Source organism: Lissotriton vulgaris, chromosome 8 (assembly GCF_964263255.1).
Source record: "Lissotriton vulgaris chromosome 8, aLisVul1.2, whole genome shotgun sequence".
Classification (NCBI taxonomy): domain Eukaryota; kingdom Metazoa; phylum Chordata; class Amphibia; order Caudata; family Salamandridae; genus Lissotriton; species Lissotriton vulgaris.
The window spans coordinates 1409695070-1409722091 of record NC_141696.1 but is presented as its reverse complement, the minus strand read 5'-3'; the positions used below and the strand labels follow the sequence as shown (position 1 = coordinate 1409722091).

Genomic DNA, 27022 nt, shown 5'->3' with positions numbered 1-27022 from the left:
TTGTCATACTGTGATTGGTAGTGACATTGCTTGCATTGGTCACCAGGAATTCTGTACCTGGCATGATCTGTCCAGGGTCCACAAAGTTAGGTGTCACCATTGTGACACTGGCACAAGTGTCCCTATAGGCCTGAGCCATTTTTCCATTTATGAAAGGTGTCTGTCTGTATTTGCCCAAAGTATTGGGACTTATGTCAGGGGACATATCCATATCCCCTGTACTGACAAGGACAGCCTGAGTGAGTGTACCAACTAAGTTGTCACACCCCTCAGAACCCAGGGTTAACCCTACTAAACCCTTGGGAGGTGCAATACCACTGCTGGCTGTACTAGGGGGCACAGGTGCCTTAGGGGCTGCAGTGGCAGGAGTCTGCCCTCCTCCTTTCTTGGTGCACTCACTAAACCAGTGAGTTTTACTTTTGCAGTATTGGCACCATCTTTTAGATTGGCCTTATTTCTTCTTTTGGGGAGCCTGACCCCCACCCTTTTTGGGTTGTTGGGGACCTGTCGAAGACTTCTGGTCATTTTGTTCCCCCTTAGAATCTTTACCCTTCTGGTCTGCTTTCTTCTGACCACCTTGATTCTGGCCCTGGTTCTGTTTAACTCTTGTTCTAACCCATCTGTCTGCCTTCTTTCCCAATTCTTGGGGAGAGGTCAGATCTGAGTCAACAAGATGCTGATGCAACAACTGGTTCTGACAATTGTTTAAAATTTGTTCTCTCATCATCAAATTATACAATCCTTTATAATCAGTAACCTTACTGCCCAGCAACCAGCCCTCAAAAGCCTTAGTGGCACAATCTACAAAGTCAGACCAATCTTGAGACTGAGTTTTCTGGGTATCCCTGAACAGCACCCTGTACTGCTCAGTGGTTAGGCCAAACCCTTCAACCAGTGTATTTTTCAAGATTTTGTAATTGTTAGCATCCTCTACCCTTGTGGTGAGGAGCTTGTCTCTACCTTTACCTTCAAAGGAGAGCCACAAGATAGCTGCCCACTGACTCTGGGGAACACCTTGCACAGTGCAGGCCCTCTCCAAAGCAGTAATCCATTTGTGGATGTCATCCCCTTGTTTAAAGGGGGGCACTATCTTACCAAGGTGCTTTGTATCAAAACTCCTTTCCCTATTGCTAGGTACAATGCTGCCACCAGTGGGGACTACCCCACTTAACTGTTGCTCTCTAGCAAAGGCAAGCCTCTCTTTGGCCAGGGCAAGTTCTTCCCTTTCAATCCTCAGATTGGCTGCCCTTTCTTTAGCTTCATACACTCTCCTCTGAGGGGATGTCATCCCTCTTTGAGAAGAGTTGTGAGAGCCATTGGTTTGAAGGGATCTGCCAGAGCCTCTTGACAGAGATCTGGCTCGTCCATTCCCAATGTTAAGCTGACCTGATAGTGGCCCCAGGGGTCCCCCAGTACCACTGTCATGTTTGCTTAAGTTGGACCTGGTTAGTCTACCGACTTCTACCTGTCCCTTGTCTGCCTCATCTCCAGAGGGATCCTCATTCTCATCCTCCTCCACATCTTCATTCTCAGTTGAGAGGTGGATGAGGTCAGGGTCTCCTCTGGTTCCCTCAAGGGGAGGCATGCCTCCTTCTGGATTAGAAGAGCTAAGAAGTCTCTCAGCTTTTCAGGCATCATAAGTCTCCAAGAGACCAATCAGAAAGGAGGTGGTGGGGTTAGCCCCTTGCTTAATCTTCCTAGAGGTACATACTTGTCGTAACTCATGGAAGCTAAGCACAGTATATCTTGAAGGGATGACCTGTGGAGGGTCAACTGACACAAGGGGAGACTCAGAGTTTCCTCCTTTGTCCGACATACTGTTTCTAGTGTGGTGTAAGTGATGCACCTACCTACACTATGTGTTCACCTACTGATCCCTTGCTAAGAGTTGCAGCCAAGGTGTGCTAGGCCTTGAGGAGCTGCAACAGCTGGTTCAGTAGCACTCAGAGTATTCTAAGCTTAGTTATATGTACTAACAGTACTTATGTGATCTTTCAACAAGATATTCTTAGGATACGTGTGGTAAAACAACAGCAAGCTCAAATCCCAACCGCTGCTCACCAATGTGAGAAGGTGGCCTGATATGCAGTGCTCACTATTCTAGTGAACACTATGTATCAGTCCAGCAACCCTTATTGATGATTGGTTGTAAGTCAACCTTATAGACCAGCTATCCTAGTAGCGTGGATACGAGCAGTCTAAGGCTAAAGACTCGAGAGGGCGTGTTAAGCCAGCTGTTATACCACATATACCCCTTGAACACCAAGTGAAAGGACACCACACAAGTGTTATGAAAATAAACAATTATTTATTAAGAATCACAACAGCCCTGTACTCTTTATGAGGACAGGGTACTAAGCACAAACCAAAACTCTTACAAAAATACTTAAGTTAGCACAGTATATACAAATGCCCGAGGGGCACGGAAAACCATATACTTGAAAAGTGGAATGCGAAATTACTAGCAGGTAAGTACAGTACTAATAGGCTTAGGAATCGCTAGGACTTGACTATAGAACCTTCAGATTACTTATAGGAGACCTAGGGGACTCGGGTGCAGTGTGTGCACTCTCACGCGAGATGCGGGACAAAGTCTATGGTAGCTAGGAATTGCAAAGTTAGTGTTCTCGGGCGAACCCGACCTGGTAGGGAGAAAACGAAAGAAGATTCTGACCCTTGGGTAGTGAGGCTATGCTGGGGCACCGAAATGCCGAAGTTACCTAGCCCAGGGGCTGCAGCTGCATAGGACTCAAAAGACGTCGGGAATCCTCGTTGACGGACCAGGAGCCTGGAAAAAAGAAGTTGCTGGCAGGCGACCAGTGAAGAAAGTTCGGTGGATCCAAGCCTGGATCGATGGAAGATGACACCTGAAAGCAGAGGGGACCAAGTTCGAGACTACTAGCCAGTAGTCAGTGGGCACCAGGAGGGCACCGGATGGTAGCCACCTCGACAAGGCGAGTGGGTGACGCTGTGCTCGAAGATCACACGGACCAGGAGGCGTTGTCGGCGACCAGGAAGGAGGATCGAGCTGTCCCACGAAGATAGAAGCTGTCGGCGTCGCTGGACCCAGGATTGGGCAACAAAGCCTTGGCAAATTCAAGCCCACGCGGTGGACCTAAAATGGCGTCTGGAGTGGACCAGGAGGGTCCGGGGTGCCTCTCTTCAAGAAGGAAGCAAGGGCCAGTCTGGAGCAACCAGACCAGCAGCAGTGATGTCGTCGGGCGTCGTTCAGAAGGCCACAAGCCAGCCGGCTAGTAGCCAAACAACGCGGTGCACAGCAAACAGCAGAAGGGCCCCACGCAGATCGTGGAGATGCAGGGAGGCTGACCTTGGGTGCTGGAGCTGCGCAGGGTCGGGGCTTCTCAGACCCCAAAGCACTCACCCGTGGAGGACACGGTGGGCTTGTTGTAAAGATGTCGTGCAGTCTTGGCGATCGTCGGTTCCTCGAGGTCTCGTCGCACTCACGGTTCTCAGCTTGGCTGTAGAGGTGAGTAGAGGTCAGAGGTGCCAGGGAAGCCGGGTCTCGTCGAGCTGGGTCGTCGGATTCGTGATGAAGGACTTGCAGCAGACCGCAGTGTTCTTTAGGATGGTGCCTGCGGATGCAGGGTGACTACTCCTTAGCCACAAGGGAGAATCTTGATGAAGAAATCGTGAAGTCCTTTCGCAGAAAGTCGTGTCTTGATTCCAAAGATGATCTAATTTGAACAGGGGGCCCGCTCCCATCTTTATACTAAAAAATGGGGCTGACCCGGTGACTAGGTCCTGCCTATGGGTGGGACTAGGAGGGGGGTGGTTACACCCCTCTGCCATGCCGGACTTCCCCCAGGCCAGGGGCTGGTGTGCCCCTGGAACTGGTTCTGACCGGCCTATGCGTAGTGAGCACCGGGGTGCCACTCAGCAGTCACTTTCCTGTAAAGCCCTGCCTACCCAGGATACACAAAACCATGTCTGGGACGGTGCTAGCACCGCCCCGGACAGGAAACCCTTTGTCCAGGCCTCCCTCGCTGGAAGGACTCCCAGCAGCAGGAGGTCAGACTCGTGTCTGTGGTGGCAGCATCCATTTTGTGGAGCTGAGGCTTCAGTTAACTTTAACCCGGGTTCACAGTTACATACATGTCGTGTCCCTCTAGAAGGGTGGAATGCTAACCCCGTCGCCAGAATTGGCGAGGGGTTAGTATTCCAATTCGTATGACACCTTACTCGACATGTTTTGATAAAGCAATACTAAAGTTAGCATTTAACCGCGAGGATTATAATGCACTTAAGAGTATATGGTATGCGATATCATGGAACAGCTATTAGGACTTGGTTCCGCAAGCTGCAGACAGGCTCAGCTCATGCCAGAGCACCATCTCACACGATTCCAAGCACTCTGCCTTCAGGATTGTCAAGGCCTGCCATAGGAGTGACTGATAGGAATCTGTGTGTCCATTTTAGGGTTAGGTATAGGTATACTACACCTACAGCAAAGGGTGATTACACGACTTTGCCCCAGCTGTCATGCAGCCAGTTGTGTCAAATTTAGGAGGCCAGCCAGGGGTGGCATAATACATGCTGCAGCCCCTGGCAGCCCTGGGTACACCTATGCCCTGAGTTACAGGGTCTGATAAGGTGGCCCAGTACCAATTGGTAAATGCACCTAGGGTACATGTCGTAATTTAGAAAGAGAACAGCCAGGCTGTGGGTCTGATTGGCAGGCCCACAGCCAGAGAAAGTCGTAAACCAGTGAAACAAAAGCAAAAAAATCTGGGTGATCATAGGATTGCAGACCCTACTCTCCTACAGCTACCCTAGGGCATCCCAGCGCTGATGACCATAGATCCAGAGAGGGAAAAGAAGGGAAGAATGAGGGTTCAAGGGAAGAGCCAGGTTTTCAATTGTTTCCGAAAGCTGAGGAGGTTATGTTCTCTCCTCAAAGCAAGTGGGAGGGAGTTCCACAGTTTTGGGGCGTTGTAGGAGAACAGGCGACCGCCGGTCCTGGCCTTCCTTATCCTTGGAACGCTGGCAAGAGCGAGAGAGTTTTGTTTAAAGGAGGCATTAATGAGATTAGTAAGAGAGGGAGCTACCGTAGAGGCGACCAATTTAAGCTTGCTGATGGGAGCTGGATCTGACGGGGAACCACTTTTGCCAAGTCCCAAATCCCAGTTGTCCAGGCTACAGATTGTTCAGAACCAAGCCGCCAGACTTGCATTCAAAATCCCCAGATGGCAGTCGGTCCAACCTTTATTACATCAACTCCACTGGTTACCAGTCAATGAAAGAATTGCTTTTAAGGTCCACTGCCTGGTCTTCAAGGCTCTCACCGGTCCCTCACCTGCTTTCCTGAAGTCCCTGATCACTCCTTACTGTCCCCCTCGCACCCTGAGGTCCACCCACCTCCAGCTCCTAGTCGTCCCCCGTTTCAAACTCACTAAATCCGGTGGTCGCAGTTTCTCTCACCTGGCCCCTAAGTTGTGGAACCCTCTCCCACTTTCACTCAAGACTTCTTGTTCCCTTCTCTCTTTTAGGAAATCCTTAAAAACTTTGCTCTTCCCTCATCCTCACTAAATTCCTACTGTCCAATCTCAGTATCCCATCAGCGCCAGGAAACTCATGGTGACAGTGCGCTAAATAAATGTCTCTTAACATTAACATTAACATTAACTTTTTACAGTTGGTAAGATGGACAGAAACATCTCTGTAGTGATCTGGGGGAAGGTACGTATGCAGGGAGCCTCTGGGAGAGGGGAAGGATTAATGAGAGCTTGTGTGAAAGTGGGGGCCGGGAGCGAGGTCAGAATTTTATCGATTTTTGAAGAGAAGAACTCGGACATCTGGTTACATCTGGCACCCTCCGGGTCGGGAGTGGGTAGGGGGTCTTGGATTTTAGTGAGGAGACGTACAATACGATAAGTCTCTTTTGCCGAATTGGCCGCTGCAGCTATCTTTTTCTCGAAAAAATATGGCCTGTGTTGTTTTTATAGAGCTTGATGGAGGCTCTGTACTCTATTTTGCTTTCCAAAGTCCAGTTTTTTCTCCATAGGCGCTCTAGTCTTTTGCATTTTTTTTTAGATCTCGTGGTTCCTTGGGTGAACCAAGGGAGTTTAGCGGATTTCCTAATAGTTGGGAGAGATTTGAGTGGGAGGATTGTGTCTAGAGAATTATTGATCCATTCGTGCAGTTGAATATCAGCTCTGGAGGGATCTGGGTCCAGTACTGGCGTGGTAGAGGAAAGTACTTGTGCCCAGGAGTTTTTGTCCAGGTTTTTCCATGGACGGGAGGGAGGTTGGGGAAGGGGTGTGTCCGGGGTATTAACTAAGAGTTTAAGTTTAAAAGGAACTAAAAGGAAATTAGGACTTGGTTCCGCAAGCTGCAAACGGGCTCAGCTCATGCCAGAGCACCATCTCACATAATTCCAAGCACTCTGCCTTCAGGATTGTTAAGGCCTGCCATAGGAGTGACTGATAGGAATATATGTGTCCATTTTAGGGTTAGATCTAGAGATACTATATCTAAAGCAAAGGGTGATTACACCACCTTGCCCCTGCTGTCGTGCAGCCAGTTGTGTCAGATTTGGATGGCCAGCCAGGGGTGGCATAATACATGCTTCAGCCCCTGGTAGGCCCTGGGTACACCTATGCCCTGGATACCTAAGGTATGCTGTACAGGGACTGACAAGGTGGCCCAGTACCAATCGGTAAATGCACCTAAGGTACATGCTTGTCAATTTAGAGAGAGAACAGCTAGGCTGTGGGTCTGATTAGCAGGCCCACAGCCAGGAAAAGTCGTAAACCAGTGAAGCAAAAAGCAAAAATCGTGGGTGACCATAGGATTGCAGACCCTACTCTCCTATAGCACCAGTGTTGGTTTTTGACATGGCTCTGCGTTTTTGGCGCGGAAAAGCTGTGTCTAAGAACTGATGTCAGCATGTGGAGGCGGCGTCTAAGTACTCCCGACGACGTCATCACGGCACCCCTGACGTCTGGGGATATTCTAAGGTAAGGAATCTAATACTAACTACTGTTTCTTACAGATATATCGTTACCAAAGGTAAGTAACTTGTTCTTTTTGTAGCTGTGGATTAGGGATGAAAGGCTCAAATCTATGTATTTTAATGGACAGCTTATTTTTTTAGATCTGTGCGTCAAAAGGTTTTAAAGACATATTTATTGAAATATAGGGGGATGGAGCAGCAACAAGATCTTACATTTTTATGTATAATGGAATTTTTTTATGTAACCTGCCTGGTCTGTATGATTTTACCTAAATGCGATTAAGGAAAGTTTGAAAAAATAATGAAATTTATATAGTTTTATTGGGAGGGTGTCATTTTAAGTACTTTATTTAGGATTGGCAGGTTTGGTGGATACCATGCTGTGATCATAGATGCATATATTTATATTTTTAAGTCCTATTGTTTTCCATTTGTGTGATAGACTGTGGTCTAAATAAACATATTAAACTGAACTGAAGTGCTACCCATGAGTTTTTGCAGCTCATCAAAGACCTGAAAGCTTGTTCTGTCAACTTATTCCTTCCCTTAAAACACAAAGCTAAGGCTTTCAGTTTATTAAGTTGCTTGCTAGATGTCTGTACCGGTTAAGGACCATTGGGAACATTCATGAAATCTTTGATTAATGTTTTATTATTAAACGTTGCAAGGTTTTGAATTTATAGTTCTTAACAAATATTCTTTATTGGAATAATCCAATCCTTCTTCCCTCCTCAACCTCTCTCATGAGCAGCTTCTGGAGGACATTGAATGACCTAATCCAAGAGATGTCCTCTATGGTAGAACTAAGTCTTTATGTACCAAAGGTTACGGGATGTTACATCAGAATATGGGGGAGAGGATCTTTTGAGCAGTGGTTACTTTTACTTACAGATGATTCAAGGTCGATTTGTTGTATTTTCAGTAAAAAAATATTAAATATAGTAACTGCTGGAGTTAAATCCAAACCGCTGATATCACGATTTGCTGGTAATGAAAAATCCAAATGCAAAAGATTGGAACGCTCTTGGCAAGCTACTTATGACCCTACTGCCAAAATTACCTACAGAACTGCCTTGAAAAAATTTCATAAAATGAAAGGCTGCTATGAAAGAATACTTTGCTCTTAAAATCAACACTGCAGATAACTCAGCAAAAACTATATTCCAAATTGTGAAAGACTTCTCCAAACCGACGGCTCTTACTCGCCCTATTAAGCCTAGCCAAGAGCTCTGTGACGGGATGTCTAATTTTTTTCATAATAAAATTACGGATATCTTCTCCTTGTTTAACCCCCGGACTCATCCAGTGATGTGATCATAGCCCAGCATAACTCACCTCCCAATGAAAATATGCTCCCGAATTTTAAAGCTATCTCTCTGAACACAGCATTACGAAAAATGCAGCAGTGTAAATCTGGATCACCCATTGACCCGGTTCCTGCCCAGATGTTTACCTCCTTGGCGCCAGTCATCATCCAACCTTTAATCACAATATGGAATGCTTCCCTCCTCTCTGGCCACTTTCCACTAGCATGAAAACAGGCGGTACTGATCCCATTCTAAAAAAAACGGAGGCGGATCCCTCAGACAACAGCAATTACCGTCTTATATCCCTTCTCCCCAAACCTGCTAAAATCTTAGAAAAAGTCGTACAAGAACAGCTAGCCGACCACCTGCAGACTTACAACCTCCTCCAGGATTTACAGTCCGGCTTTAGGTCCGGCTATAGCACCGAGACGGCATTACTAGAGGTCACAGAGACTATAATGGAAAGCGTGGACAGAGGTGAGGTAGCCATGGTGGTTTTCCTCGATCTGTCCGCAGCATTCGATACCGTCTCCTACTCCCTCCTGCTGGATAGGCTCCATAATGTTGGGATACGTGATTTACCTCTAGCCTGGATAAAATCCTTCCTATCGGACAGAACGCAACAAGTATGGTGTCTTCCCTACTTTTCTAAAGATAGAAAGCCCCTTGACTACGGAGTCCCTCAGGGATCGGCTCTCAGCCCCCTTTTTAGGTCGAAGCCTGCGTTGCAGCGCATGCGCTGTCGCAGGCGAGAGTTCTTGTTAGCAAGAAGGGGCATGAAACCACGCCCCTTCTTCTATTAGCCGGCCTCGCCAAACAGAAGCCTGCCACTGGACAAAGCCCGTGTTCGGATGATTTGTCCGGCTGTGATCCCACCGTTCGAGGACTGGGTGACGTGACTTACGGTGTCGCAAGCGTATTTTCTAAAATATCGCCATGGCAACCATGAGTCAGGTCACCAGTCCGGGAGTGGCGTGATTCATTATGGCGTTTTCGGCTATTTTTTTTATTTTGTTGCATTTTGGCAGTCATTCCTGCGCGTTCCTCGGCGGTGGAGGAGGTAGGGGAGAGGCGGTGCTGGTTTTTTATAGCAGCCGGAGTTCCTCAAAGGTACTAGGGCTGCTTTAAAAACAAGCATTTGCAATTCACTGCCTGTTCCTCATGTCTTAATAGTGTTCGTATTTCAAACATTTTACTTGCCGCCTCACTCCTCTTTTCATTCCTTGACATGGCCATGCTGTATACAAATGTAAAGTATAGAGCTATACGGTGCGCTCAAGCTTGAAAGACGCCAGAACATACTGACTCACTTCGTCAATGGTCTGACTCCATTTGCCCTTGGCAGTCCGTTATTTACACAAGCGCTGCACTCAGCCTTACGTAAGCCAGCACTCAACCGTCGTTTTTTTCGGCAATTACAATCCACCCCTTTCTTCGTGTACCATCCAAAATCCGCTCGGCTCACTGTGCAATATTACTCCTGTGAATAGGGCAGGTAGGTATTTTTTCCGTTAAATTCAATCTTGTTTTCGCGTACACCCATGCCACGTGTAATGGCAGTCCGGGGCGGGATCGCGAATCCCAAAAATGCAAGCAAGTATCGTTTTCCAACAAACAATAAGCCATGGCCTCGATCCTCTTTCAGCGTGAAGATTTATTGCATTAACCAAGTCACTCTAAGCGTTTCGGAGCGTCCTGCTCATTTTTTTTCAAGAGTAAAAGTGAATGTAACCAACAATGCATTTAAAGTAATCATGTGACACCAGTGTAAACAGACTCACTGTAGAAAAACAAACATTACAATGTTGGTACAAGGCGATAGTTCTGACTCAATATCATTAACAATCATTCATAATATAATATATTCAATAAAAACATTTGTTTTTGCAAATGTGTTTTTTTTCTCAAATAAAGAAAGAAAGACATCCTCTGTTAATTTCCAGAATGCATGGGCTGCACTTATAGTACACTTATAGTGCGTTCTACCATTGTGTTTGTGCGCACTGAGCAGCAACAACATTTTTTTAACCAGAAACCAAAGAAAGGTTCGGCTCGGCTTGATTGGTTCCGATCGGCCTGCTTAAATAAATATTTCAACATTTTCCAAACACAATATAAACTCCACCATCCGAGCCTACTTTCAAGCCCCAATCTAGCCTGTGAGCTTATGCAGTTCAGCTCATTTTGCACTTGTTTTCAACATATGGTAAATCTCAATGACGATTTTGGGCTGGGTTGTGTTGGGCCATGCAAGCACCGACACAAAACATTAATGAAAATATCCCTTACTTTGCTACTATACAACCAATTTGATTAATTCACCTAAGGCAGACCCACTGAAATTATTTGCTTCTCTATCCATCTATCTCTCTCTATCTATCTATCTATCTATCTATCTATCTATCTATCTATCTATCTATCTATCTATCTATCGCCCTTACTCTATCTATCGCCCTCACTCTATCTATCTATCGCTCTCACTCTATCGCCCTCACTATCTATCTATCTATCTATCTATCTATCTATCTATCTATCTATCTATCTATCTATCTATCTATCTATCTATCTATCTATCTATCTATCTATCTATCGCCCTCACTCTATCGCCCTCACTCTATCTATCTATCTATCTATCTATCTATCTATCTATCTATCTATCTATCTATCTATTGCCGTCACTCTATCTATCTATTGCAGTCACTCTATCTATCTATTGCCCTCACTCTATCACCCTCACACTCTCGCCCTCACTCTATCTATCGCCCTCACTCTTTCTATCTATCGCCCTCACTCTTTCTATCTATCGCCCTCACTCTATCGCCCTCACTCTATCGCCCTCACTCTTTCTATCTATCGCCCTCACTCTATCGCCCTCACTCTTTCTATCTATCGCCCTCACTCTATCGCCCTCACTCTTTCTATCTATCGCCCTCACTCTATCGCCCTCACTCTTTCTATCTATCGCCCTCACTCTATCGCCCTCACTCTTTCTATCTATCGCCCTCACTCTATCGCCCTCACTCTTTCTATCTATCGCCCTCACTCTATCGCCCTCACTCTTTCTATCTATCGCCCTCACTCTATCGCCCTCACTCTTTCTATCTATCGCCCTCACTCTATCGCCCTCACTCTTTCTATCTATCGCCCTCACTCTATCGCCCTCACTCCATCTATCTATCGCCCTTTCTCTATTGCCCTTTCTCTATTGGCCTTTCTCTATTGCCCTTTCTCTATCTATCGGCCTCTCTCTATCTATCACCCTCTCTCTGTCTATCGCCCTCTCTCTGTCTATCGCCCTCTCTCTGTCTATCGCCCTCTCTCGGTCTATCGTCCTCTATCTATCTATCGCCCTCTATATATTTATCTATCGCCCTCTATCTATCGCCCTCACTCTATCTGTCTATCTATTGCACTCACTCTATCTTTCGCCTTCTATGTTTCTATCTATTTATCTATCTATCTATCTTTCGCCTTCTATGTTTCTATCTATTTATCTATCTATCTATCTCTATCTATCTATCTATCTATATATCTATCGCCCTCACTCTATCTATCGCCCTCATGAGGTTCCGTGAATTCTGAACCTGGGTCATAAAGGTTGTGGTTCTGTTACGATTTTGGTAACAGCGAATCGTAAACAGTGAGTTCAGCAAGTATGAGTGTTTTCATCATGTTACACCAATAGATTTACTGTGTATTTGAAGATTTCGTTCTGAACCATGGGTTCCATTTTGTGCATGGCAGCCATTTTGTAGTTGCCCTCACATAGGCTGATGACTTTAGCTGACTGCTGGATGACCTGAGTGAACTGACCCTGTTGCCTGAAGCTGACCTAGTTAGACCAGTCTTATTGCCCAGTAGCTGATCAAGATTAAGGATCAGAGCACAGGAGATTGTAAAGTTTGGTATGCACATACACACCCCTTATCCTACCTCTCATCTGTTTCTGTTCCCTCTTTTTATGACCTGTTTACGATATGGGTTGTGGTGTTCTATTATGGGTTTGTCCAGCATTATGTAAGAAGGAATGTTGTTTTTTTTGCATGTCTGCAAAAGCTAGGACTGCCCCTTACTTTTGTGCTGAGTCATGTAACCCAAAACATATATAAGGCCTCTGTTCTCTGTATTCCTCAGACTGCCTCATTCAATTGCTAAGGCAGCTGGGTGACGTAGCCTCACTTAATTGAGTTTAATAAAGATGTCTTTTTCATATTTCAGCTTCTGGGCCAAGTTCGTTATTGATATTAGTAAGACCCCTGAGAATGAAGATTTTTCATTTCCTCACTCACTCTATCTATCGCCCTCACTCTATCTATCTATCTATCCATCGCCCTCTATCTATCTATCGCCCTCTATCTATCTATCACCCTCTATCTATCGCCGTCACTCTATCGCCCTCTATCTATCGCCCTCACTCTTTCTATCTGTGTATCTATCGCCCTCACTCTATCTATCTATCGCACTCACTCTATCTATCGCCATCACTCTATCTATCTATCTATCTATCTATCTATCTATGTAATGTAATGGTACTTGTATAGCGCACAAATCACCATGAGGCATCTCGGCGCTTGTACGAATACCGCTGAGGAACCCTTCTGGCGTTTCCCTGTAAAGTGCCCACTCCTGGGCACCCCCGAGGTGAAGCCAGGCATCCTAGCGTTGTTGGGGCCGTTGTGGAGATTAAGCAAGCTATTGCCCAGAGTTGCAGAGTGGGACCCATGATTAGAATAGGCACCGAGGCGAGAATTATCAGGTCCGGGGAAATTGAGCCCAAGAGCCTCCGAGGCAGGAATTGAACTCTGGTCCCGGGCCAGACCTCTGCATCAGGGTCTGCCGCTCTAACCATTGAGCCACACTTCTCCACCTTCTATCTATCGCCCTCTATCTATCTATCGCACTCTATCGCCCTCACTCTATCTGTCTATCTATCGCACTCACTATATCTGTCGCCATCACTCTATCTATCTATCGCCCTCCCTCTATTTATCTATCGCCCTCCCTCTATTTATCTATCGCCCTCCCTCTATTTATCTATCGCCCTCCCTCTATCTATCTATCGCCCTCCCTCTATCTATCGCCCTCCCTCTATCTATCTATCGCCCTCCCTCTATCTATCGCCCTCTATCTATCTATCTATCTATCTATCTATCTATCTATCTATCTATCTATCTATCTATCTATCTATCTATCTATCTATCTATCTATCGCCCTCCCTCTATCTATCTATCGCCCTCCCTCTATCTATCTATCGCCCTCACTCTATCGCATCATCACAGCATCACTCAGCACCACCAGAGCATCACTCAGGGGCACCACAACATCACTATGCGCTACCACAGCATCACTGAACGCCACAACATCACTCGTCGCCACCACAACATCACTCAGCGCCACCACAGCATCAATCTGTGCAACCATTCAACAACAACTGGTTCAAATAGGTTCCCATAATGTTTCAACTTTATTACAAATGTAACAAAAAGATGTTAATATTTCACTTCTGCTCTTGGATTTTCATCACCGTAAAATACACTGAACATAATCTTCACAAAAGTTATTTACTAAAGTTTAAGCTATTGCCATTATAAATTACAATAACTTTTATTTAAATATTAATTATTTAAAAAAATTAAGTCATTGTTATTTGTAATATCAATACATCTAAATCTGAAAGAGACACGTTAGTGATAGATTCCTTACCTTAGAATATCCCCAGGCGTCAGACTGGATCCGGAATTTTTTTGCGTAGCAATACCCCTGCGCGTCGGTAGGCGTCGTCCGCGGCTCCGCGTCCGTCGTCGGCGTCGTTAGCGCCAGAATGACGTCATCGGAGTACTTAGACGCCGCCCATGCGCGCTGACATCAGTTCTTCTTTTTTCCGCGCCAGCTAGCGCAGATCCGGAGAAGCTCTACCCCTAGTCATTTTTTGACTGAACTTTTTTGAGCATCCTTTTCTTCGAGTCTTCGACTCTATCGGTGCCGGTAGGGATGCCCGGGTTCAAGCCCTGTTCGAAGTGCGACCGACTGATGTCGGTTACGGACCCCCATCGCCGGTGCCTGAAGTGTTTAGGCCTCGACCACGACGACCACACCTGCTCCGACTGCCGGGCCCTGATGTCTAAAGCTAGGCGAGAGCGGTCCCGCTAGCGACTCGAGCTCCGGCAGTAGGCCCCATGCCGTTCCAGGTCCCGGTCCCACGGGAGGTCGAGCGTCCGGTCGTGGGGTCGGAGTCATCGCAGCTCCGGGAGTGGACATCGGTCGTCAGGCTCCAAGTCCTCAGGTAAAAGGCATGAGAGGTCGGAGCGACGTCATCGTTCCTCCGACCCACCCCGACGCTCGCACGATGCGGCCGGGAGTTCGGGCGACACCGCCCACGTGGCTCCGAGGGAGTCGTAAGCATCGCTGTCTGCCCCACACCTTCGGGTCCCTGGGCACGGCACGGCGCGGCGCCGGAGGAGATCGAGCGGTACCTTATGGCCATGAGGTCCCTCCCTCCTCAGCCGGGTTCCGTGGCGCCTCCGGGCCCAACGGTCCCGGCTGGAGGCCCTAGCGGGTCGGGCGCTTCGGCCCAGACGCCGTCGGGTGCTTCGCCGCCGGCGACTTCGGTCCCGGCGCCGCAGGACCTCACCGGATCCGGATCCGGGTCGTCGCCGGTCGACCTCACGGGCGCCGGCCCCACGGGTGTCGCCCCCCGCACCCACTGTGGACGCCGTCTCCAATGTTCCTTACGGTCCGACTCTGGCTCCGGAACGGCGCCGCTGGGTGCCGCTTCCGACGGCCTTTGGAGATTTTTATTTCCATGAGGATGCCACGTCTGTTAATCCTGTTTTACAGGTAACAGGTGACGAGGAAGATTGGGAGGGGTCTGAGGACCCTCTGGCACTGGAGTGCCAGTCTCAACAGGACTGGACATATGAGCTGGGGGAGGCCAGTGGTATTGACACTTCCCCAGACACTGGATTTGCCTCCCCTCCGACCGTGGCTTCGGAGGAGGGGTCTACATATAGTGTAGTGTTGACGAGGGCGGCCAAGGCCTTAAACCTTGAGCTCCCAGTCGCGGCCGTGAGGACTAACCTCCTTACTGAGGTCCTCAAACCGCAGACAAGCTCCAATGAGCCTCTGCTGCCGTTCAATGAGGCCTTATGTGACGTTCTGTGGGGACTTGGTCCAAGCTCGCCACAGGTCCGCCTGTGGATAGGAACGTGGCCAGACACTACCGCCCGGCCCCGGGCGACCTTTGCTTTTTGTCCACCCACCCCACCCCCGAGAGCCTGGTCATCCAGGCCTCCACTTCCCAGACCGCATTCCCGTCGGCTCCGCCCGATCGGGAATCCAAGAGATATGAGCAGTTCAGGAAGAAGGTGTTCTCGTCCCTAAGCTTTGGGCTGCGGTCTGTCAATACCGCCTGTTTCTTGGGCCGCTACACCCACACAGTGTGGGACGCGGACGTGCTGCCACAATGTCCGGAGGTCCGGGCTAAACTCGCCCAAACCCTTGTGGAGGGCCGAGATGCAGCGCGATATTCCATCCGGTGTGGGCTGGATACCACAGACTCACTGGGCAGGGCGATGGCAATGGCGGTGGTGGTTCGACGCCACGCCTGGTTGAGGTCCGCCAACTTTTGTGCCGATGTCCAGGCCACGCTTCTGGACTTGCCGTTTGATGGCCGTCGCCTCTTTGGCGACAAGGCAGACCATGCGCTTGAGCGTTTTAAGGACTCCAGGGCTACGGCCAAGTCCTTGGGCCTCTCGGCCACACGCCAGCAATCGGGTGCCTTTCGCTCCTTTCGTGGCCAAGGAAGGGGCGCCCCCACACGTGCTGCCAGCCACGCACCGCAGAATGTTCAACAGCGCGGTGGCGGCGGTCGGGGACAACGGTGAGGCCAGTCCACACCTCCCTCCGCAGCTCCCGCCTCAAAACCTTCCGAGTTTTCAGGCCCATGTGACGCGGGTGGGAGCCAGGGTTCGCCATCACCTCTCCCACTGGCGCACTGTCACGTCAGACAGGTGGGTGCTGCAAATTGTCCTAAAGGGCTACTCCCTCCCCTTTGAGGCGTCCCATCAGCCATGCCACCGCAGTACCACCGTGTGTCGGGGATCACTTGAAACTTCTACAAGAGGAAGTTACGGCCCTCTTGGCCAAGGGGGCCATCGAGCACGTTCCTGGGCCAGACGTAGGGTGTGGTTGTTACTCCCACTACTTTCTGGTACCCAAGAATGGCAAAGGGGGCCTACGCCCTATCTTGGACCTGCGGAACGTCAACGGCTTCCTCCGGAACGAGAAGTTCAAGATGCTGACACTGGCTCAGGTCTTTGCTGCCCTGGACCCGGGAGACTGGATGGTAGCCTTGGACTTGCAGGACGCTTATTTTCATATCCCCGTCCTGCCGGCCCACCGGCGTTACCTGCGGTTCACGGTAGGCCACGAGCACTTTCAGTTTACCGTGCTCCCACGGGTGTTCACGAAAGTGATGGCGGTGGTCGCAGCTCATCTGCGCAGGTTAGGGGTTTCAGTCTTCCCCTACCTCGATGACTGGTTGTTGAAGGCGGGCTCGCCCCAAGGGGCTACTCCCTCCCCTTCGAGGCGACCCCTCCAGCCATGCCACTGCAATTCCACCGCGTGTCGGGGGATCACTTGCAACTTCTGCAAGAGGAAGTCACTGCCCTCTTGGCCAAGGGGGCCATCGAGCACGTTCCTGGGCCAGAGGTAGGGTGTGGTTGTTACTCCCACTACTTTCTGATACCCAAGAAGGGCAAAGGGGGCCTGCGCCCTATCTTGGACCTGCGGAACGTCAACGGCTTCCTCCGGAAGGAGAAGTTCAAGATGCTGACTTTGGCTCAGGTCTTAGAGGCGGAGATCAAAGGCCTCTGGTCTCCGGCGGAGTCCCGTCTCCATATCAACCTTTTGGAGCTGCGGGCGATTCGTTTAGCACTGAAGGCATTCCTCCCCTCTGTCCGGGGGAGTGTAGTACAGGTGTTCACGGACAACACCACCGCCATGTGGTACTGCAACAAACAGGGCGGGTGGGGTCGTGGACCCTATGCTAGGAGGCTCTGTGTATCAAATAGATAACGAGTTATCGTACAAACCCAGATGCATAAAGTAACTTTTGCTTGCTATGGTAAGTTACATATGATAAAAAAGATTTCTCCTTATCTGCCTACTGATGCACTGAAGACGGTAGTACACACCCTCATTACTACTGACTTGGACTACTCCAATAGTTTATATACGTGTTCTCCGGCATATCTTCATCAACGTTTGCAGATTGTTCAAAATGCTGCAGCCAGGCTGATCTGCAAAATCCCCTTCCGTCACTCTATTTCCCCCACCTAAGAAACCTGCACTGGCTCCCGATAACCTTGCGCATCCAGTTCAAGGCCCTGGTCCTTACCTTTGGGGCTCTGAATGTCATTGATCCAGGGTACCTCAGACGTAGGCTGAGGTTAGTCCACTCTTCTCGCAATCTTAGATCAAACCACCTCCAGCTTCTACTCCCACCAACCCCCCCCCCCCCCCCCCCCGCTTTCGTCGGGTTAGAAAAGGAGATAGAACCTTTGCAGTGGTAACGTCAAAACTATGGAACTCCCTTCTGCTCAATCTCCGCTTGCTTAAATCATAATCCCTATTAAGAGTCAACTTGAAGACATTGCTATTCTCTAGCTACTAGTTTTGAGGTTCTTGCTGCCACGGTCCACAGCGCGGGGACACCCCCATCGGGGGTAGCCCTGCGCTCAATAAATGTTATTATAAATAAATAAATAAATAAGTTTAAATGCCACCAAGATTCACCTCCGTATTCCAATATTCAGAAGGTAGTAAATAAGTACTATTTCCATTAAATTGGGTAATTGAAGCACTTATTTTCAGTGTGGTATGAGCAGCTGTATAAAAAGAATGTATTACTTTTATTTTTTCTAAGGACATTTTCTTGTTTGTGTGTGTTTTTTTAAACTTGGAAAGAAAAAATTGCAGTTAAATTGCTCTTTTTTAAGACCTATAATTGAAGAGTTTTTTGCTATGTTTAAAAAACATGTCATAAAGCTACAAAATCTTTGTCCCAGATATGAAGTTAATTCAGTTCAGTAAGAATACCGTCTCTAGTCCTGTCATAGCTAACTAAAACTATTTAAATACCTTAATTAAAAAAAGTAAATAATTATCATATGATCTGTTCATTGCATATCGTTCTAGATTCCAGAGCAAATGTTTTTCCACACGGACTACAGACCACTTATTCGAGATGCAAACAACTATGTTCTTGACGAGCAGACCCAACAAGCTCCTCATCTAATGCCACCACCGTTCCTGGTCGATGTCGATGGAAACCCTCACCCAACCAAATATCAGAGACTGGTTCCAGGTCGTGAGAACTGTGCAGATGAGCACCTAATCCCACAGCTGGGATACGTTGCAACAAGTATGTTTTTTTCAAAGAAAGCATACCTAGTGTTGAGTATCTTTCATGCAAGCTGAATTGTAGAATGTTGAAGAACTAGGTCAATAAAATTTTCAATGTTTTCCCTTCTCTTCACTCACCCCTTTTAAGGTTTAACAAGAATTGAACAGTTTTCCTTAATACTAAAAAGATATTTTACCCATGCCTTGCATTCCTATATAGTTTTTGTTCTCTGGGAACCCAAATGGACGTGCATGGACTCCTTTCCAGTATGCATATATTTGTTTATCTTTTGAACATTTTCAAGCCTAACTGGAATGGAGCCAATTTCCTTAAATGTTAATAACCTAAATGTTAATAACCTATGACATGGATGCTACCATATCTTTGCGTAATACTCTTTGAAATTGTACCTATAAGGCAGAAAATGAACACTTTGGTTTTAAGGAAAAGAGTCCAGGAATTAATATTCATGCCACATTTTGGAAGTTAACACTTGTTGCTACATAATGGTGGTACTTTGAGAAGTCGGTGAAGACGTGCTAGGACCCTCAGTACAGCTTTTGAGGTGCAGGACTGTTAGATCAGTAATCCACTTCTGAAGGAACCCAGAAAGGATGGGACTAAACCTGGAACATGTCATGGGTATGCTTTTTAGATTGACATGCTATATTCAGAAATAGTAGACTATCGCCATTCATGGTGGAATCCAAGAACACATGAATATTTATTTTTCAAAATTGAAAATCATTATAAAAAACCTTGACTGTAGGGCGCAACATTTCCAGTATTTTATGCAGAAACTTTAAGCCATTTTAGTGAAAGCAAAATATGTTTGACTTGCTAAAACAGATTTTCAAATAAATAAAAATCATGGTAAAGAACTTGCTTACCTTTAATCCTTGTTCACTGTCCTTTATTCTGAATTTATAAACCTCTCATCCACCTCCTAGTGATCCAGAAACATAGTTTGAGTGGTGGTAGAAAGGGTATTTGTAGATGTTTTCACTCTCTGACCTAAAAGGAAACCACTTGACTTACTGTAGAGCATGATGGGACAGGACAGCTTCTGGAATTCCTGCAGGGTGTTTTGACTTTTGCAAAGTTTTTGAATAGGTACCAACTTTAATCCAGTATTGGATCTTTCATAGATTCGCATGCTTGAATCATTCCCCGTTGTCGAAGTGGGAGTCCCACTGTACTATAATAAAGAAGTGTGTATCACTATTATAGACTATAATATTCATGGAAAATAGACAGATTGATATCCTCTCTGTTCGTTTTTGAAAAAAAGACCAAACTTGAAGCATAACCAATCAGGCGACAGCACCCTCGAGAACACTCCCAACTGAGGCAGAGCCCCTTAGATTTTTCACTGCCCATTGTTTGAAGGGAGTATCCCTGTGCTCTGCTCAGCTATCTACCAAAGAGTATTGTAAAACTTTATTTTTTATCTCTACAATGCCTGAAATGCCATAAAAGGGGATCTCTGGACCCTGTGGCTGTCATGGGAGAAAACCTCTAATTGTATAATCCCTACAAGAATGACGTTTATTTTATTCTAACCTCATCATGTGCTTTGCCCTTCACTACAGAGAAGGAAAGATGGAAGGGAGACTTTTTTGGCGTCAGCACAATAACTACATCTGGCGAAGGTGGTAAAAACAATTTTCTAAAAAGAGGAAGAGATCAAAGGATTAAGCTACTCCAGGCTCTCTCACAAAGCCAAATGAACGACTCCCTTTGAGTCGCAAAAGACAGTTCAAAGGAGAGAAGTGAAGAATTCTCTTCAGGTACTTCTGTCTGAGGCTTCCCTTACTATTTATCCTGGAGTAATCTTCGCTCTTCATGATGCCCCACAGACCTGCTGACCGCAGAGCCTAAATGTAAGGGCTCCTCTGCTTCGACAACGCCAATGACGTCGACAACATCCACATCAACGTCGACTTGACATCCCTTTGATCTGCACCGTCGAACATTGCCTCTCCAATGGCACCCTTCCCGTTGACAAGGGCATTATCCACGTCAGTATCTGCAGCTCTGTCATCGTCACACTTTGCTATCATCCATCGGTTGGCCTGAAGACTCCATCTTCAGAATCGGTCAGGTACAGACAGCCCCAACCAGGGAGCCCTGGGGTAAACATGGTATAGGATTCACTTGATCATGTTTGACTGCAATAGATATTTATTTAAAGAGATGTAAAGAAGTTAAAATGTACACAAACCATCATCCATGGCTTGCCAATGGCAGTTTTCGACGATGTTACTTGATGATGGCGGAGTACAGTGGTGGTTGACAAAGGGTGTAGTCCGTGGCGTCTACAGCAGTGGTCGTCGATGGAGACGCTCTTTGGTGATACTGTCAACTAATGAATTCCATGCACCATCTTTGGCCGGAGTTCTAACATTGCCTGAGCAAATTACTTTTGCACCCTAATTTCCTACACCAAAACATGGTCCCTTTCTAGTGTACATAATCTATCAGGGCCAATAATATCAAGAGGCTGCATTAATCACTAGGCTCCCGGGAATACGTAATATAACGATCTGAAAGAAACACGTAGTGATGGATTCCTTACCTTAGAATTACCCCCAGGCGTCAGACTGTGTAGAAGAGTAGGGTCTGCAATCCTATGATCACCCCAAATTTTTGCTTTTTGCTTCACTGGTTTACGACTTTCCCTGGCTGTGGGCCTGCTAATCAGACCCACAGCCTAGCTGTTCTCTCTCTAAATTGACACACATGTACCTTAGGTGCATTTACCAATTGGTACTGGGCCACCTTATCAGTCCCTGTACCGTATACCTTAGGTATCCAGGGCATAGGTGTTCCCAGGGCCTACCAGGGGCTGCAGCATGTATTATGCCACCCCTGGCTGGCCATCTAAATATGACACAACTGGCTGCACAACAGCTGGGGCAAGGTGGTGTAATCACCCTTTGCTTTAGATATAGTATTCCTATATCTAACCCTAAAATGGACACATGTATTCCTATCAGTCACTCCTATGGCAGGCCTTATCAATCCTGAAGGCAGAGTGCTTGGAATTATGTGAGATGGTGCTCTGGCATGAGCTGAGCCCGTTTGCAGCTTGCGGAACCAATTCCTAATAGCTGTTCCATGATAACGCGTACCATATACTCTTAAGTGCATTATAATCCTCGCGGTTATTTGCCAAATTTGGTATCGCTTTATCAAAACATGTCGAGTAAGGTGTCATACGAATTGGAATACTAACCCCTCGCCAATTCTGGCGACGGGGTTAGCATTCCACCCTTCTAGAGGGACACGACATGTATGTAACTGTGAACCCCAGTTAAAGCTAACTCGAGCCTCAGCATCACAAAATGGATGCTGCCACCACAGACACAAGTCTGACCTCCTGCTGCTGGGAGTCCTTCCAGCGAGGAGAGCTTGGACTAAGGGTTTCCTGTCAGGGGCGGTGCTAGCACCATCCCAGACAGGGTTTTGTGTATCCCAGGTAGGCAGGGCTGAGAGGAAGGTGACTGCAAGTGGCACCCCGGTGCTCACTATGCATATGCCGGCTTGAACCAGTTCCAGGGGCACACCAGCCCCTGAGCTGGGGAAAGTCCGAACAAGGGAGAGGGGTGTAACCACCCCCTTCCTGGTCCCACCCATGGGCAGGACCTAGTCGCGTGCCAGCCCCTTTCTTGAGAATAAAGGTAGGAGCAGGCCCCCTTCCCAAATTAGATAATTCTGAATCTTGACTACTTTCCACGAAAGGACTCTTGACTTTTTTTGAAGACTGTCCCTTGTGGCTAAGGAGTTGCCACCCTGCACCAGCGGGCACCATCTAAGCGCTTGCGGTTTGCTGCACGTCCATCCTCCGGATCAAGACTGACCAGCTCGACGAGACCCGGATTCCCTGGCATCTCTGACCTCTACCTGCATCATCAGCCCAGCTGAGATTCGTGGGTGTGACGAGACCTGAGGGACCGGCCATCTTCAAAACCTGCACGACGCTTATCCAGCACGACCGCCGAGGGCTCCTCGAGTGAGTGCTTTGGGGTTTGAGAAGCCCCAACCCTGAGCAGCTCCAGCACCGAAGTCCAGCCCCCCAGCATCCACGAGATCTGCGTGGGGCCCTTCTGCTCTTTGCTGCTCACCGCGTTGTCTGGTCACTTGCCTGCTGTCTAGTGGCCCTCCTGACGACGAACCACGACGATTACATCGCTGGTCTGGTTGCTCCAGACTGGCCCTTGCTCCCCTCCAGCAGAGGAGCACCCCGGACCCTCCTGGTCCACTCCAGACACCGTCTTGACTCCACTGCGTGGGCTTGACTTTGCCAAGGTTTGTTGCCCCAATCCTGGGTCCAGCATCGCCGACAGCAGACACCTTCGTCGGACAGCTCGCACCTCCAGCCTGGTCGCCGACAACACCTCCTGGTCCGAGGGACAGCAGAGTCCAGCGTCGCCCACTCACCTGGTCGAGGTGACTTCATCCGGTGCCATCCTGGTGCCCACCTAATCACTGGCTAGTGATTAAGAACTGAGTCCCCTCTGCTTTCAGGTCGTCTTCATCACCGATCCAGGCTTGGATCACATCGAACTTCTTCACTGGTCGCCTGCCAGCAACTTCTTCTTTCAGGCTCCATAGACTGTAACGAGGATTCCCGACGTCTTTTGAACCCTATGCAGCCGCAGCCCCTGGGCTAGGTAACTTGAGCATTTCGGTGCTCCAACGTAGGCTCACTATCTAAGTGTCCAGATCCTTTGTCGTTTTGGGTCTAGCTAGTCGGATTCGTCCGATAACAGTAACTTTACGAATACTAGTATCCATAGACTTTTTTCCGCATCCCGCGTGAGAGTGCACACTCTGCACCCGATCTCCTTAGGCCTCCTGCTCCTAACCTTAGGGTTCTGTAGTGTAGTCCTAGCGATCCTGAAGCCTCTGGATCTTGTTACTTACCTGCTAGTATTTCGCATTCCACTTTTAGTGTATATGGTTTTTCGTGCCCCTCTGGCATTTGTGTAAATTGTGCAACTTAAAGTATTTTCTTAAGAGTTTTGTTGTGTGCTTAGCTCCCTGACTCATAAAGAGATCAGGGTAGACTTGTTATAAATAAATATCCTTTTATTTTCATAACAACTTGTGTGGTGTCCTTTCACTTGGTGTTCAAGGGGTATATGTGATGGTATAACAGCTGGCTTAACACGCCCTCTAGGGTTTAGCCTAAAGACTGCTCTTGTCCATGCTACTTGGATAGCTGGTCTATAAGGTTGACTTACAACCAATCATCAATAAGGGTCGTTTGGAATGATACACAGTGATCACTAGAATAGTGAGCACTACATATCAGGCCAACTTCTCACATTGATGAGCAGCGGTTGGGATTTGAGCTTGCTGTTGTTTTACCACACGTATCCTAAGAATATCATTTGAAAGATCACATAAGTACCAAGGTACATATAACTTAGCTTAGAATACTCTGAGTTCTACTGAACCAGCTGTTGTAAGTGTAACAGGGCTTAGCACACCCTGACTACAACTCTTAGCAAGGGATCAGTAGGCAAACAAATAGCGTAGGTAAGTGCACCACTTACACCTCACTAGAAAAGCATGTCTGATAAAGGCGAGAACTCAGAGGCTCCCCTTATGTCAGTTGACCCTCCACAGGTCACGTCAAGATATGCAGCTCTTAGCTTCCAGGAGATGAGACAAATTTGTACATCCAGGAAGCTAAAACAGGGTTCTAACCCTACCATCCCATTTCTGATAGGTCTCTTAGAGACTTATGATGCAAGGAGGGCTTCTAACACAGGCCCTTCTAATCCAGATGGGAACATGCCCCCTTAGAGAGAACCCTTGGGGACCCTGACCTCAACCTCAATGGAACAGGAAGTGAAGGAGAGGAAGAGGATCAGGAGTTGTCAGGGGACGTGGCAGACAAAGGTTAGGTAGTAGTCAGTAGACTCACCAGGACCAACTTAAGCAGGCATGAGAATGGAAATGGGGGACCCCCAGGCCCACTCTCAGGCAGGCTTAACATTGATAATGGACGAGTTAGGTCTCTCTCCACAGGCTCTAACAGATCCATCCGTACCAATGGCTCTCAGACCTCTTCTCACAGATGGATGACATCCCCTCAGAGAAGAGAGCATGAGGCCAAGATGAGGGAAGTCCATCCGAGGATTGAAAGGGAAGAACTTGCCCTGGCCAAAGAGAGACTTGCCTTTGCTAGAGAGCAGAAATTGAGTGGGGCAGACCCCACTGGTGGCAGCATTATCCCTAGAGATAAAGATAGGAGTTTAGACACTAGACACCTGAGTAAGATAGTGCCCACCTTTAAACAAGGGGATGACATCCACAAATGGATGACTGCTTTGGAGAGGGCCTGCACTGTCCAGTGCGTCCCCCAGAGTCAGTGGGCAGCTATCTTGTGGCTCTCCTTTGAAGGCAAAGGCAGTGATAAGCTCCTCACTACTAGAGCTGAGGATGCTAACAATTACCAAGTCCTGAAAAATACACTGATTGATGGGTTTGGCTTAACAACTGAGCAGTACAGGTTGCTGTTCAGAGACACCCAGAAAATTCAGTCTCAGGATTGGGCTGACTTTGTAGATTGTGCCACTAAGGCTTTGGAAGGCTGGTTGCTGGGTAGCAAGGTTACTGATTACACAGGGTTGTATAATCTTATCATGAGAGAACAGATTTTAAATAACTGTCAGAACCAGTTGTTGCATCAGCACCTTTTTGACTCAGATCTGACCTCTCCCCAAGAATTGGGAAAGAAGGCAGACAGATGGGTCAGAACAAGGGTCAAGCAGAACCAGACTCAGAACCAGGGTGGTCAGAAGAAAGCAGACCAAAAGGGTAGTAACAAGAGTGAACAAAATGACCAGAAGTCTTCAACAGGTCCCCAACAAACCAAAGAGGGTGGGGGTCAGGCTTCACAGCAGAAAAAGAAGACTCAAGAAAGCCAGTCAAAAAGGTGGTGCCAATACTGTAAAAGTAAAACTCACTGGTTAAGTGAGTGCACCAAGAAAGGAGGGCAAACTCCTACCACTACAGCCCCTAAGGCACCTGCACCCCCTAGTACAGTCAGTAGTGGTAGTGCACCTCCCAAGGGATTAGTTGGGTTAACCTTGGGATCTGAGGGGTATGACAACCTAGTTGGCACACTCACTCAGGCTGTCCTTGTCTGTACAGGGGATGTGGATATATCCCCTGATGCCAGTCCCAATACTTTGGGCAGATACAGGCAGACACCTTTAATTAATGGAAAAGTGGCTCAGGCCTACAGGGACACTTGTGCCAGTGTCACAATGGTGACACCTATCTTTGTGGACCCTGGACAGATCATGCTAGGTACAGATTATCTAGTGACCAATGCCAGCAATGTCACTACCCACCATAGTATGGCAATTGTTGATTTCTCCTGGGGAGGAGTAAGTGGCCAAAAGTAAGTTGGGTTAGTTCAGACCTCCCAGTAGAATGCTTGTTGGGCAGTGATTTGGAAACATCACTATGTTCAGAAGTGGAGCAGAGGACTCACATGGAAATGTTAGGCTTGCCAGCACATGCCCTTGCTGTGACTAGGTCACAGGCCAAAAGATGCCCCACTGAACAGGTGCTGGATCCTGTAACAATAGACCAGACACCTTCCAAGAGAAGGAGCAGTAGGGCTAAGGCATTGCCTTCCCCCTTGCCCCAGGTTGTGGATCAAGTCTCAGAGGAGGCTGACCTTAAAGATCTGAGGGAAACTGAGCCTAAAGAGCTTGAACCCGATCAGGTTGAGTTTCTGGGCTCAGGGGGACCCTCCAGGGAAGACCTGGGGAAGGCACAGTTAGACTGCCCTTCACTTGAACCCCTCAGACAGCAGGCTGCTGCTGAGGCTGCAGGGAGCGCCACAGGTGCCCACAGGGTATACTGGGATGATGGACTCCTGTACTCTGAGTCAAGAGACCCCAAGCCTGGTGCAACCAGGAGGCTGGCCATCTCCTTGTCTCAGAGAGGTTTCCTTCTTACCTTGGCCCATGAGATTCCCCTTTCAGGACACTTAGGCCAGAATAAGACTTGGGACAGGCTTGTCTCACACTTTCACTGGCCTTACATGAATGAAGATACCAAGGAGTTTTGTTGCTCCTGTGTCACTTGCCAAGCCAGTGGTGAGTCAGGTGGCACAACAAAGGCCCCCCTTTATACCACTACCTGTGGTGGGGGTACCCTTTGAGAGAGTGGGGATTGACATTGTTGGGCCAATGGAACCCCAGACAGCATCAGGGCACAAGTTTATACTGGTGGTAGTGGACCATGCCACCAGGTATCCTGAAGCTATTCCCCTTAGGACCACTACAGCACCTGTTGTGGCATGAG

At 47.9% G+C, this 27022-nt stretch overlaps 1 protein-coding gene across 1 annotated transcript in view; it reads left to right on the top strand.

The window, feature by feature from the left end:
* BRWD1 (bromodomain and WD repeat domain containing 1) overlaps positions 1-27022 on the top strand; it is a 2503800-nt gene that overhangs the window by 699943 nt on the left and 1776835 nt on the right. The window contains exon 17 of the mRNA XM_086935423.1: positions 18478-18703. Coding sequence (XP_086791549.1) covers positions 18478-18703 — 226 coding nt within the window. The remainder of the gene's footprint in view (positions 1-18477; positions 18704-27022) is intronic.